The sequence below is a fragment of the Cervus elaphus genome, chromosome 4 (assembly GCF_910594005.1).
Source record: "Cervus elaphus chromosome 4, mCerEla1.1, whole genome shotgun sequence".
In the NCBI taxonomy this organism is placed as follows: Eukaryota; Metazoa; Chordata; class Mammalia; order Artiodactyla; family Cervidae; genus Cervus; species Cervus elaphus.
This window is the reverse complement of record NC_057818.1, coordinates 10,865,757-10,879,594: the sequence shown is the minus strand read 5'-3', so window position 1 is coordinate 10,879,594 and position 13,838 is coordinate 10,865,757. Positions and strand designations below refer to the sequence as shown.

The window sequence follows — 13,838 nt, the reverse complement described above, 5'->3', positions numbered from 1 at the left end:
TGGGACAGGCAGTGCTTGTCCTGAGACAAAGGATGTTGCTCTCAGCAAAGGGGTGGACTGGAATTCCTACACACCTGCATAATCATGTACAAGGATTCTGTAGGTACCCAGATAATACCCAAACCTAGATTTTCATGTGTTTATTAGTCATCTCTTGCTGTGTAACAAATTGCCACAAACTTAGAGGCTTAAAACAATGCACATGTATTATATACCATGTATGTGATAGCTGGTTCCTCTGCTCCAGAGTCTCTCCTGCAGCCGTAATTAAGGGACACACCAGGTCTGGGGTCTCATTTGAAAGTTCGTGACATGACTGCAGGTAGATTCAGTTCCTTCTGGGCTGCTGAACTGAGATTCCCCGTTTGTAGTTGACCGTTGGAAGAAGGCCAGCCTGAGCTCCATTATAATCTGGGCCTCCCGAACACGTGCTAATCGCTCAGTCGTGTCCAACTCTTTGCGACCCCATGGACGGTAGCCCGCCAGGCTCCTCTGTCCATGGGATTCTCCAGGCAAGAATACTGGAGTGGGCTGCCATGACCTCCTCCAGGGGATCTTCCTGACCCAGAAATCGAACCCCTGTCTCCTGTATCTCCTGTACTGGCAGCGGGATTCTTTACCACTGTGCCACCTGGGAAGCCCCTCCCCTCACCACCCCGAAACAGCAACTTGCTTTATCAAAGGCAGTAAAGGAAAGAGTGTGCTAGCAAGACAGAAGTCAGAACTTCTTGTAATCCTATCACAGAAGTGAGTTCCCTAGAGGTGGGGGTGTTCTACTACCCAGAAGCAGGTTCCTCAAGGAGAAATTACACATAAGGCTCTGAATACCAGGAGGCAGGACCACTGAGGCCACCTTGGCAATTGCCTATCGTTGCACTAAATATAACGCCTAGGCAAACTGCTTCCCAGCTACTGAGCACTGTCCAGTTCTGCCATGCGTGTGGCTTCAGGGGCACTCGGAATTCAGATTCCATCTGCAGGGATCCTCCTCCATCCCTCCTCTGGCTGCTAGGGACCACACTGCCATGTCATCAGTGTTCTGAGATGAGGTGGTAAGGGGGCAAAGGAATGCCAGGTCTGATGTAAATTGTTGATGCAGTTTACCTAATTTCAGTCTCATAACAACACCTTGAGGTAAGTGTTATCTCCATTTTGCAAAGGAGAAATCTAAGCCTTCGCGTGTTTCCTGCCGTTACTGGGGAGATGGTGGGGATCACACATGAGTTCAGCTCAGTCCTCTTTAATCACATCAATGCCTTCATTCCACCTCCTGAGGGCATCCAAAAAAAAAAAATGGATCTGCGCCATCTGCTCCCACCCTCCGTCATTGTGCCCTCCTGGACTAGCCGCCTGCCTCCATGTTTGACCCTCTGTACTATTTTCCCATGCTGCTACAGCAAATCACTGCAATCTCAAAGCAATGCAAATTCATTCTCCCGCAGTTCTGGCTCTCCGAAGTCCAAGTGAGTCTTTCAGAGGCAAGATCAAGGGATTGGCAAGGCTGGTTCCTTCTAGAGTCTCCACTGGGGAAATAAATTCCTTGCCTATTCCAACTTCTAAAAACTGCCCAAACCCCGTGGCTTGTGAGCATATAACTCCAAACTCTGATTCAATCATCACATCTCCTCCTCTAACCCTGAACTCCTGCTCCCTCTCACAGGGAACCTGTGGTGACGTTGGGCACCTGGACAATCCAGGATCATCTCCCCACTTTAAGATTCTCATCCCCATTACATCTGCAAAGTGTTTCTTTGCTATATTTACAAGTAACATTTATAGGTTCCTGGGGATTGGGACCTGGATACATTTAGAGGTCATTATTTAGCCAGCCACACTCCTATGATCCACTTTCCCCAAGGTCAAGGGGAACCTTTCAGTTTCAGTTCAGTCACTCAGTAGTGTCTGACTCTTTGTGACCCCATGGACCGCAGCACGCCAGGCATCTCTGTCCGTCACCAACTCCCAGAGTTTACTCAAACTCATGACCATCTAGTCAGTGATGCCATCCGACCATCTCATCCTCTGTCATCCCCTTCTCCTCCCACCTTCAATCTTTCCCAGCATCAGGCTCTTTTCCAATGAGTCAGTTCGCATCAGGTAGCCAAAGTATAGGAGTTTCAGCTTTAGTATCAGTCCTTCCAATGAATATTCAGGACTGATTTCCTTTAGGATGGACTGGTTGGATCTCCTTGCAGTCCAAGGGACTCTCAAGAGTCTTCTCCAACACCACAGTTCAAAGGGATCAATTCTTCGGTGCTCAGCTTTCTTTATAGTCCAACTCACATCCATACATGACTACTGGAAAAACCAAACAGGTGTTTTCACATCCTTAGTCAAACCGAGTCAAACCTTGATGGCTTACATTGCACTCTACACAAAGCCCACTCATTCCTTGTAGGGACAACCTCATGCAGGCCTCTCTTACCTATCTTGACACTTTGCCTGTTGATCACTAACTCTGACTGCTCTGGCCTACTTTCTGGGCCCTGAAGTCCCAGGCCCTATTCTGCCATCACGTTTTCAGATCTGTGCTTTCTCCTGCGTGCAGATGGATTCTCCTCAACACTCCACTGAAATTCAGCCAGTGTGTCAGGGCCTCAGAGAGTCGTTCCTGCTGGGCCTCTTCATCTCAGATACCAGCTCTGAGACACAGAGTCGCCTCCAGCAGGATTTTGGGAACCGTTCCCTGGAGATAACTCATTAGGAGGTAAGGAAGGCAGGGATGGGCAAAGGAGCAAGCAAACCCACAATGAGATGGCCCCTGAAGCCTTTATAGAACCTACAGAAAGCTCAAAGCTGGGTGGCCTTTTAGGGTTCTCTTAAACAGAGGCAACAAGGCTGGGTCATTTGCCACAAGCTGCCCTCTGCGAGGGGCTCTGAAACCAAAAACAAGCAACCAATGTCATGCAAAAAGATATTATTAAACTGATTATAGTAAGGATGATCATCAAGATGGACTAAACTAATAAAAATCAGCTTTGCAGAAGAGTGGATGGATGGGGTAGCTTACTGACAATTTATCCTTGGAACAAATGTTTAATAACAGTGATTCACACCTGCTGAAAAACCCATTCTCACTGGAACCTGTGTGGGCCCATCTGTAATTCAGATATTTTCTCAAATCTACCAGGTAGTATCAGTTGAACAGTTTGACACATTGGTCTTATTCTGGAAAAAAAAAAAAAATGTTTGGATGAAGGAAAGTTAGAGGAATAAACCTGAATAAGTACAGTAAGCCTGCTAGAGCATGCCCGTTATTTTCAAAAATATGAACATAGCAGGTGTGGAAGACAGCTGACCCTGTTCTTAAACTGAAGCATCTGATCCTGGAAAGTAAAGTCTAGGTGCCTTGGTTCCAGCAGAGCCCAGCTCTGTGTTCCCAGGCACTGGCCATGGTCAGGGAGCCTGGGCCAGGCTCAGTCTGCACTCTCTCCCATCTCAGCCCAAGTGTTGGCCTCCCTTTTTGAAGACACAGTTGACCACATGGTCACCCTGGTTTCCTTTCCTTCAGTTGTCCGTCTGTCTGGTCATCAAAGCATCAACCCAGGCCTCTCCAGTCTTCTTACATTCTTTCACTGGATATTTTTAAATTACTAAATACTGCAAATACATAAAAAAGCTAGTAACTGGGGAATACTCACTTGCATCACTCTTGGATCCTTACTTCCTTTTACAGACACTAACAGAAACATCTCAAAATGGTTTACAAGACATGGCACCCAATGAATGATGCTTTGATTATTCGTCTTTAAACTGTGTTATCATAGTTGCTGTTCTATGCAATAAATATTTGTGAGTCTCCGCCAGATGCCAAGCTCAGGAAATACAACCAAGTAAACACAGACTCTGCTTTGATGGAATTCAGAGTCTTGAATAATAACAGTGACCAGCGCTAGGCTTCCAACGGTCATTATTTGATTCAGTACAAACAGTGCTGTGATCATGGCCCCTTCTTAAGGTAAGAAAGGTGAGGCTCAGAGAGGTACAAGAGAGGACCTAAGTTACATGGCTTGCCTGTAACTTAGAAGAAGGACTGCTCTGTGTTTAGGTGCTTGGTCTTGTGAGGCAGAAAGCATGGCACCAGGCAGGGCATCCAGGACCCAGCCTGGAGGCAGTGGTTACTGACAGGCTGTACCAGTGCCAGGCGAGAGGACCCCTGGCTTGTCCACATGAAGCAAGAGCCAAAAACTGGCTGCAGTTATGCACTTTAGAGATCCTAGGCAGAAGTCCCAGTTACGAAAAATTTCATGTAAATGCAAAGCCACAAATACCGATCTCATTTCTGGGCTTGACCATGGCCACTATACAGGTCTGCAGTCACCGAGGCCCTGAATCCCTGTTGGCAACACTGCAGTGTTGCAATGAAAAGGTGAAGTCATTCTACCAACCCCATTCCAAGCACGTTTGTGTCCAGAGGACACCTATCATTTAGTGCTCATGACTGTCCACCCTGGCTCTGTTCCCACCCCAAAGATGGCCAGTTTGCACAGAGGCCCCTGCTGGGCCACCACTGGATCCACACTTTGGATGGACTGAGATCAGAATGGCAAGCAACCACATTGCAAATTATCTCTTTACCCTACATAGACCATAGACTTCCTGCTGATACCGCTTACATCTTGTTATGAATTTGGAATAAAGAACAGCAAAAGCCCACTGCACAGTGCCCCGCAGGCTAAGGATTTAGCTACTCTTTGTGCCAAACTCTGCCTTCTTTAAACCCTTTGAATTATGCAGTCTGTGGGTGCTAACCTCTCCCTGACATCTACCCTAGGAGGGCACCTGGCTTGCCTGCCCACGTAAACCGCTCATCTGCTCTCCTGACACCTGTGTAACATGTAAAAAGCCAGCTCTCTTCCTCTGTCTCCCACTTTGTACAATGTTTAAGGCAGGCCCCTACAGCTGTGAAGAGAGAGAAGCAGTGGTCTTCCTCATCCTCAATGTCTTTGTTCAATTAAGCAAAAGCTTACTAATGATGAGCTCCCATTTCTAACCTTTTGATGAAAAATAGAGACTCCTCCAGTGGTTTCGCTCTGAGAGATGCAGTGAGGAAATCTCTTAGTGTAACTTGACCATGAAATTTTCTTTTATGAGTTATTCCACATGTGGTGTATGTTGTGGCCATGAATATTGCCAGTATTTGATGAAATTACTGAAATAAACTCTCAAGTATCACTGATCTTCTTTGTCATGCTATTTTCCCTGTGTAGTAAGTGACACTGTATGTCTTTAGTATAAGGAATCTGGCTACTGGAATTTTTTTCACAAGTCATCACATGGAATCATCATAATAGTCATTTGAGGAAATCAATGTTTTCATTTTTCTGCATTTGAAAAATTGATGCTCAGAGTGGTTAAATAATTTACCCAGGGTTCTTCAACAAGTAAATGGCTGATTGACTGGTTGATTCCAAGACAATTCTCTGATCCATATACCACACTGCTGCCTCTGGGAAAAACAGAGACTGGACATCTGCATTCCTTGGTCCTTCTCTCCCATAACCTCTGCCCACACCAGTAACCAATGGCATGAGTGAGGCCAGCAGCCAAATATGTACTAAGATCCTCACATCTGTAAGTGTGTCGTTCCTAAAGACTCTGTTCCTGTTAGTGTCCTCTGGAGGACTAGGAGGGAAAAATCTTACCCCAATAAGATGACTAAATGTTCCAGTCTGCCCAGGAAAGTCCTACTTTAGTCCACTTGCCCCAGTATAATTATTAATAGCAGCCCCTCTTGCTCTCAAGGGTGTACTGGTTTGAACTAAAACTACATAGTCACTGTCTTCAAGCCCCATATATACTAAACACATGTTCTCTGCAAATGGTAACCATTAATGTTGATGACTTAGATGATTATGCATTACATGAATTTCTAAGAAGGCTGTGGAAGGGTAATTTTAAGGGTTATTATCATTTCTACTAGGAAGAAAATGTTAACTTTGATTCACTAGGGATAATGTAGAAATAAACTTTTTCTATCTTAAAACTCAGCTCTCTGTGCAAAGACATCAGGCTTGTTTGTTAGGACTTAACTCCCACAGGTTACATGATATGTAAATCAAAGGCATTCATAACATGTGTAACTGAAAATCACTCATCAAAAAGATTGTTTATATACAAAAGTAAGGTTTAGTATAAAGACTTCTGAAATGGCACCTAGGCACAGGGGACATTCTGGAATTGATCAAACTTCACAGGCATGCAAATGTACGCATGTTTATAATGTACAAATACATCTTTGTCAACAACTAACAGTTCTTCTCTGGCGGCTCAGACAGTAAAGAATCTGCCTGCAATGCAGGAGACCCAGGTTCGATCCCTGGATTGGTAATATCACCTGGAGAACCCCATGGATGGAGGAGCCTGGTGGGCTACAGTCCATGGGGTCATACAGAGTAGGACACGACTTAGCGATTGAATAGCAACAACAACAGTTCTTGATCCAGATGTCACTTTTTACAACATAGACATGATCTTATGATCTTCCAACAAAACTGAGGCTTTTTCCCTGTCACTGGATCCTTTCTCCAAAATAAGCTTTGCCTGCCACTGGTGGCACTCAATTCCTTACAAATTTATCAGGTAAACACACAAAACACACCTGTTGCTCCATAAAGTACCCTCTTTCTTAAGTTTTGCCCAGCTCAGCTAAATTTGCAACACTCTATAACACTACATGAAACAGCCACGTTCAAGAAACTTTTTAAACGTGATGTTTTTCCTCAAAGAACACACAAGCTTTTGTTGGGGTTTCTTCTGTTTGTTTGTTTGTTTTGTCCTCCATCCTTGCCCTCCTCAACTCTCTGAAGGAGACTGTGGCCTTAGGAAGCCAAAACTTGGATCAGGCGCTGAGGCCTGGTTCTAAGTTCAGGATCACAGTACCCTTACAAGTCTTGTTCATAGAGAATAATATCCCATATAATGAATCTTCTATGCCTTGCTCTTTTATGCCAAAGTACTCAGCCACTTGAGAAAAAAAGGTCAAAAACCATAGCAAATCGTTCTGTTCTGTAGAACCAGTAGGCTCCAGATTGAACCTACTATTCAAATTTTTCAAAGAAATTTTTTGGGAAGAGTCCTCCTTTATTGAGTCCTACCCACTCCAGTATTCTTGGGCTTCCCTTGTGGCTCAGCTGGTAAATAATCTGCCTGCAGTGGGGAAGACCTGGATTTGATCCCTGGGTTGGGAAGATCCCCTGGAGAAGGGAAAGGCTACCCACTCCAGTATATGGCCTGGAGAATTCCCTGGACTATACAATCCATGGGGTCGCAAAGAGTCAGATGCAACTGGGTGACTTTTGCTTTCACTTCCTCCTTTAATGAGGTAGATCTCAGATCTTGACTTCACTGTATGTACGTTAGACTGAGATGGTGAGGATATGGTATTCTTGACACAATTTCTATACCTGTACTCATGACAGATGTCATTCATCAACTGCAGCACACTTTTCTGATAAGCTTCAGCATCTTACTCAGCACAGAGATCTAGCAAGCCTCTCCAGGAGCGCTAACTCACAGAATTAACACTGGTTACTATTCCCGACAGAGACACATGATTGTAACTAAGGGACTTACAACCCAGAGATATTCATAGCTGGTCCTAATGAGATAAGAAGCAGAAACACTTACATCAGATGGCTCACTCTCAGGACCACCTTATTATTCTGAATCCTGGACCTGTACTCTGTCAGCCTTCCTTCTGATCCCTGACATCAAGAGACATCTGTAGGCATCAGAACCTGGGCATGTCACCCATTATTGAACCACTTTCCCCTGATGGGCTCGAGTCCCTCACACCCCTGACACTCTCCTCAGTCTTCCCATACTGATCTCAGCTCTACATTAATCCTTCATTGTTGGTTTTGATTGCTCCAATATAAAGTCCTTGGGGAAGGGTAGACAGGAAGAAAGACATTTCTGACTAAGCTTCCTAGAGTAGACCTAGTAAAAGAAAGAGGTGTGTAAAAGTCAAAGACAAATGTGCTACGATTCTATTCATTCTATAAAGAAAAAAGAGCACACATTTTTCATCCATATGGGAAACAAAAGTCTTCCTGTATCATATCTCAAAAATATGTAATGTAGTCTCTGCCACCAACAGAAAGAAAAAAAACATCATCCATGTCAAGTCTCTGCTTCCTTGGCTTGAGTCTTAGCTTCTCTCTCATTCCACAATCATTGACTGAGCTGGATGGTGTGGGAAGCCTGGTGAGCAAGACAAATGTAATTTTGCCAGTAAGATGATGCATTATTCAATTCAGGATTGCCCACACATCTTGCCTGTGACTTCTATGGCTGGAACCCTTATTCCCCTGCCCCTTGAGAAAAGCCAGTCCTTCTGTGCCAACAGTGTGTATGGATTCAACACCGTATCTGAGCCCATCCTTGCGTGACCTGAGTATGGAAGAGGTAGCCAGAGGGTGTCAATGCGCTCTCTCACCACGGTGATAGGGTGATGGGTTGTCACTCCCTGTCCCTGAGGTGAGGAGAATGCAGAAGCAGGCTGGAAGATTTAAGGCCCTGCCACTGGTGGCACCAAGAGTAGGTCCAGAAAGCCAGGCATGTCAGGCAAAACTGGACTAGGATTTAGAACCAGAAAGGGGCAGAAAGGGGACTGTGGCAAGAAGACAAGCGAGAAAGATCAGGCCAGAACTCTAGGCTCATACAGATCAAATGTGGGCAGAAAGGGTCAGAGGTGACCCTGATGTGGGAAAGTAACAGCCAGAAAAGAGAGAGAGAGTTTAGCAAGACCGCACCAGGGTCGCACCTTCTCATTTGTCACTTGGGTTTTTTCCAGAACGTTGCTTATGTTATAACTATTCCTTAACATAATAAATCCCGGTTCTAAGAAAAGAACACTAAGCCACATGGAAGTCAAAGTTGAATAACGAGGTTAAGTTCAGAGAGCTAGTAAGCTAAGAGCTGAGACTTGAACCCTAGGTAGAGTTGGGCACTGTTGCCTGCAGGTAGAGCCCAGACACTCTTAGGCTTGAGCTGAGCTGTGGGCAGGGGCTGTTCGCCCTCTGCCATCTGGATTCTGGAACGTGGCCAGACCATGGCTCAGAGGAAACGCCCATCTCTAAATGTCATTGACTTCCAAAAATAGCAAGAGCAGAGGGTTAGGCCTTCTGGGAGATCCTTCCAATATTTTTCTTAGAAGTGAGCACATCCATTTCCCAATTAATTATCTCCATTAGCTAAGCTCAATTACTTTGTGTCCACCTCCAAGAATACAACCTTGCTCCTTGGAGACTTCCTATTTGAATTTCCAAGGGGGCAAATATTGCCAGAAGCATGTTTTATGTAATTACCTGGTGTAGATACTTCACTCTCTCTTTACTTAATGATTATTAAATACTGAAATTAACTTCCGTACTTGGATGTGGATTCCATCAGTTTAGGAGAAGGTAAATGTATCAGGGTGTGCTCAGACATGCCCACATTCAGTGGACTCCCTCTCAGTTCTCAGGCACAACTCCCAGTGTTCCTCCTTGGAGATACTTCCTATTCTATTCTGCATAAGAATATCCCAAGTGAAAGTGAAAGTCCTCAGTTATGTCTGACTCTTTGCGACCCCATGAACTATAGCCCATGAAATTCTCCAGGCAAGATCACTGGAGTGGGTAACCTTTCTCTTCTCCAGGAGACCTTCCCAACCCAGGGATCGAACCCAGGTTGATCTCCCATATTGCAGGCAGATTCTTTACCAGCTGAGCCACAAAAGAAGCCCAAGAGTGACCCAAAGAGCCTGATAAAACCACAGCTAGGCCCTACACCTAGACTTACTGAATCGGCATACCTCAGGGCAGGGCCTGAGGGCATCTCTCAGGGAATCTGCACTGTTCACACTCTTCCTTGTTGTTGTGTTGTGTTAGTCACTCAGTCCTGTCTGACTCTTTGCAAACCCATGGACTGTAGCCCACCAGGCTCTCTCTATCCATGGGATTTCCCAGGCAAGAATACTGGAGTGGGTTGCCATTTCCTTCTCCAGGGGATCTTCCTGACCCAGGGATTGAACCCGGTCTCCTGCATTGCAGGCGGATTCTTTACCATCTGAGCTGGGGGGCGGGGTCGGCAGAGGGATGGGGTGTCTGTTGACACTAACATCTAAGGAGCAGTGATAATTTATTTTCCCTGATACATGAAGACAGCCTTATCATGGGGAACAGGAGAGGCAATATGAAGATGAGCTAGTCTGTCCTCATACATATCTCAATAATGGGAACAGAATTCATGCTATCTACTGTTATTTTATAGTTGTTATAAATCCTCGCACCAGGGCTTGAGTGCTGTAGCTGATTTGGGGGGGTGCAGGCAGAGCTAGTAGGTGACGGGGAAGGGAGACAGAGAGGGAAGGGAAGAGTAAAGGGCTGTGGCTGTCAGGCAACCACACAGGAGACTGGCGCTCAAGCCTGCTGGGCCCTGGAGGCACGTGAGGCGCATACTACCCCTGGCCCCAGCCTTGCCCGGGGAAGGCAGAGCGGTTGGTGTTTACTGACGACTGTCAGTGCTGGGCTGGACTCCTGGGGGCTGGGAACTCCCCGCACTGCTGTGAGGGGACACTGGGTGGGCACAAGCTGTGAGAGGCTGGGCTGGAAAAAGGGGAGGCACACACATGAGGCCCCAAGAGCATCTGCTGCCTCCCCTACCAACTTTCTAGTGAGAAAGCGTCAGGGGCGTTCTGGTGCCCCACTTCGATGGTGAATAAGACACAAACGTGAGCATTGGGAGAAGGAGGTTCACCCTCATTGATGGATTTATGTGTTTCTTTCATTGTGGTAAAATACGCATAACATGAAATTTACTATGAATGACTTAGTACTCTCACGGCATTGATGGCCATGCCACCATCCCCACCATCTAGTCCGGAACACTTTTGTCATCTACAAGGAAACCAGCACCCGTTAGCAGTCACTCTCTGTCCCACTCCCCTCTGAACCCTGGAAACCACCAGTCTACTTTCTGTCCCTCTGGACTGGCCAGTTCTGGACCCCTCGTGCAAGCGCAGCCTTACTGAAGGTGGGCTTCCTTGTCTGGCTTCTTTCATTAAGCATGATGTTGTCAAGGTTCTTCCCTGCGGGAGCATGGATCAGTGCTTCATTCTTACTTCTGGTGGAACAAATGTCCATTGTAAGGATGATATCCCGCCTTGTTGTTTTGATTTCTCAAGGACATGTCTGCACATCAACTGCACTGCTGGGTGGTCTCCACTTACCAGGGCAGACCAGACCAGACCCCACTCATCTCTGTCCTTATTTGTGCGCCAAGATGCTGGCCTTTATGGGCTACCTTTTCCTCTAGCTCTCTCCTCTGGCTTCCTGTGAGATGTGACTGATGGAAGTCACTAGCAGGACATCACACAGGAGCAAGAGAAGTTAATGGACCTTTTTTCCTCCTGGCAAACTGACCGTGGTGGGCTCCCGCCAGTCGTCCTCTCCTCCAGGCTTCTCTTGCCAGGTTCTTCTGCGTCCTCTCTCTCATTAAACTTCCAGGTTTACAAGAAGTAACAGCTTCCTGCTGCTGAAAGCTCTCAAGCCCTACACTGTCCTTCCTAAGTTTTCCCCAAATGTTCTCACGTCTTTGTAAATAGCCTATTCAATTTTCTTCAAACTTTCGGTTTGCATGTGCCTCTTTCCTGCTGGGATCCTAATGTAATAAAAACCAAAGATAGAGTAACACTAATAGTTTACTCAATTACTGAAGCACATTTCATAGTGTCTATTTGTAATTTTAGAACCGAGCAATGCTCTGTGCCCCTGAGTGTTATCTCCACCGCCCAGACCAGATGTGAACCAGACAGCGATTGTTCAAAGGTGGTGCAATAGTACAATTATGTAATGTGGGTTCTGGAAGCACATTTCCTGGGTTCAAGTCTCAGCTCCACACTTTGTGGCACCTTGACCTGGGGCAGATGACTTCATCTCAGATTCACGATGTATAAAAAATGTGAATTATGGCCCCTAGACCATCTATGACTACTAGACAGAAATTTCTCTGAGCAGGACCACACACCACAAGTTCTCCAGAAAAGTGAGCTGCTGTGTTAACCCCCATTAGTCCTGGCTGTGAGTCCCTCTCCTGGTCTCTATCAGCTTCCCCTAGAGGACTCTGGAAGTCCTCGCTGCTGGCCCAGATTCTTCCCAGATGCCGAGCCACGATGACTAGAGCTGGAGTCATGCCAGCACCAATTCTTTTCCGCAGTTAAGGGGGTAGGGATGTGAAGACAGTCAAGTTCCCATGGGCCCTGGGCTCCCCCATTTTAAACAAGGGCCTCCTTACGCTGTGCTGCTGGTGACCTTCCTCCCCTTCCCGTTTTTCATCCTTGGCAGGAAGACCACCACGTGCTGGAGGTTTATTCTGGGATAACCGCCTTCTAAGCACCCTTCATTTGACAGTCCTATCAATCCTGTGAGGCACTGTTCCTTTTTAAAAATCTGTTGCAAATCTGTTCCAGATCCATTTCTTAAATCTGTTCCAGCGTAGTATGATCTCCAGTTAGACAGGTAACATGTAAATATATTTTCCTTGCTAAAGATCCAAAACTTAAATAGCATGAGATTGCCCTTAATAGCCCCATTTCTCTGATGATGAACCTGAACCTAACCAAGACAGATTCAATAATGTTATCAAAAGTTCACGATGAGAGGTGGCAGAATTCAAAAGCAAAGTTCCTGGTGCCAGAGCCCATGGCGGGCCCACCCTGGCTGTGTGGTGCTGCCCTTACCCACAGGACTATCTTCTGCCTCACTTCCTCCCTTTTGGCCTCTGACTGGCCTTAACCTTCCTAGCTCATAAGCCCATTCTAGTAGAACGTGGATCTTCATAAATGACCTTTGAAGTCAACATCTAAACTAGTAGGCTGTTCTGGGCATTTCTCGCACCCTGCTCCACACGGCTTCCCTACCAGCTTCCCACAGGTGCGATCAGACAACACCCCAGGGACACGGCCCACCCATTCCTGCATTCTGTCCTAGGGTTTCTCAGACACCATGGGATGGAATGCCCAAGGGAACCTGTCGAGTCCCTCCTGCTTGCACAGGAATGAGAGAGTAGACATCTCATGGGCAAGCCTTGACCATAGGGGGATGGGAAACCGTTCCCCAGAGACAGACATTTTGGAGGTATTTTCTGCGCCTCCTCCGGCAGAAAAGGCCTTGGGAGGTGTGTCTCAATGGCCCATAGTGGTGACCGAACTGCATCTGCTCCCTTAAACACGTGGCCCCTCTTTTTTGGTCTCACTCTCCCCATCCCCCAGCCTGTTTCCTGGAATCACACAATCAATCACATCCGGCTTTACTTCCCAGGGTAAGAGCAGGCTATGTTGGGGATGATGGAAGAATCGCTTTGTTGTGTAAACATTTGTTGTGAATAATAGGCTCTCCTTGCGAGCAGAGACATCTCTGGATCGTGAAGGCGAGGACCGCACGGGCTGCTACATCCTTCAACTCAGCTCTCCCCACAGGCTGACGGGCTGCCCGCTGCACAGGCGGAGACCTGTTCCCTTGACCTCACTAGAGATTCAAACGTTTCTCGGTAGAAAAACAAACAGAGGTTCACCCTCCTAACCAGTCACTCCGGCTTCCAACATGCTTCACGGTCATTGTGAGAAGGCTGGGTTTTGTTTAAGAAAAATCTCTGAGTACCTAGAAACAGCCGGGATTATGCAAGTCTCTAGGGATAAGAGGGTAAACATAACCTAGTCCTTGCCCTGAGGGAGTGAACATTCTAGATTGAAAGTAGATAAGTAAGCGGGAAATTCTCACACCTTGCAAAGAGTACTATAACTGGGGAAATCAATTGTGTAAGTGAAAATTGAGCTTTCAAAGACCAAAACAAAA

At 46.4% G+C, this 13,838-nt stretch overlaps 1 protein-coding gene across 2 annotated transcripts in view; it reads right to left on the bottom strand.

The window, feature by feature from the left end:
* The window catches only part of CDH13 (cadherin 13), a 981,031-nt gene that overhangs the window by 921,324 nt on the left and 45,869 nt on the right, over nucleotides 1-13,838 (bottom strand). The window contains exon 3 of one of the 2 annotated variants that reach the window (XM_043898157.1): nucleotides 1,735-1,749. The exons of the other annotated variant lie outside the window; for it this stretch is intronic. Coding sequence (XP_043754092.1) covers nucleotides 1,735-1,749 — 15 coding nt within the window. The remainder of the gene's footprint in view (nucleotides 1-1,734; nucleotides 1,750-13,838) is intronic. 2 annotated transcript variants of the gene reach the window in all.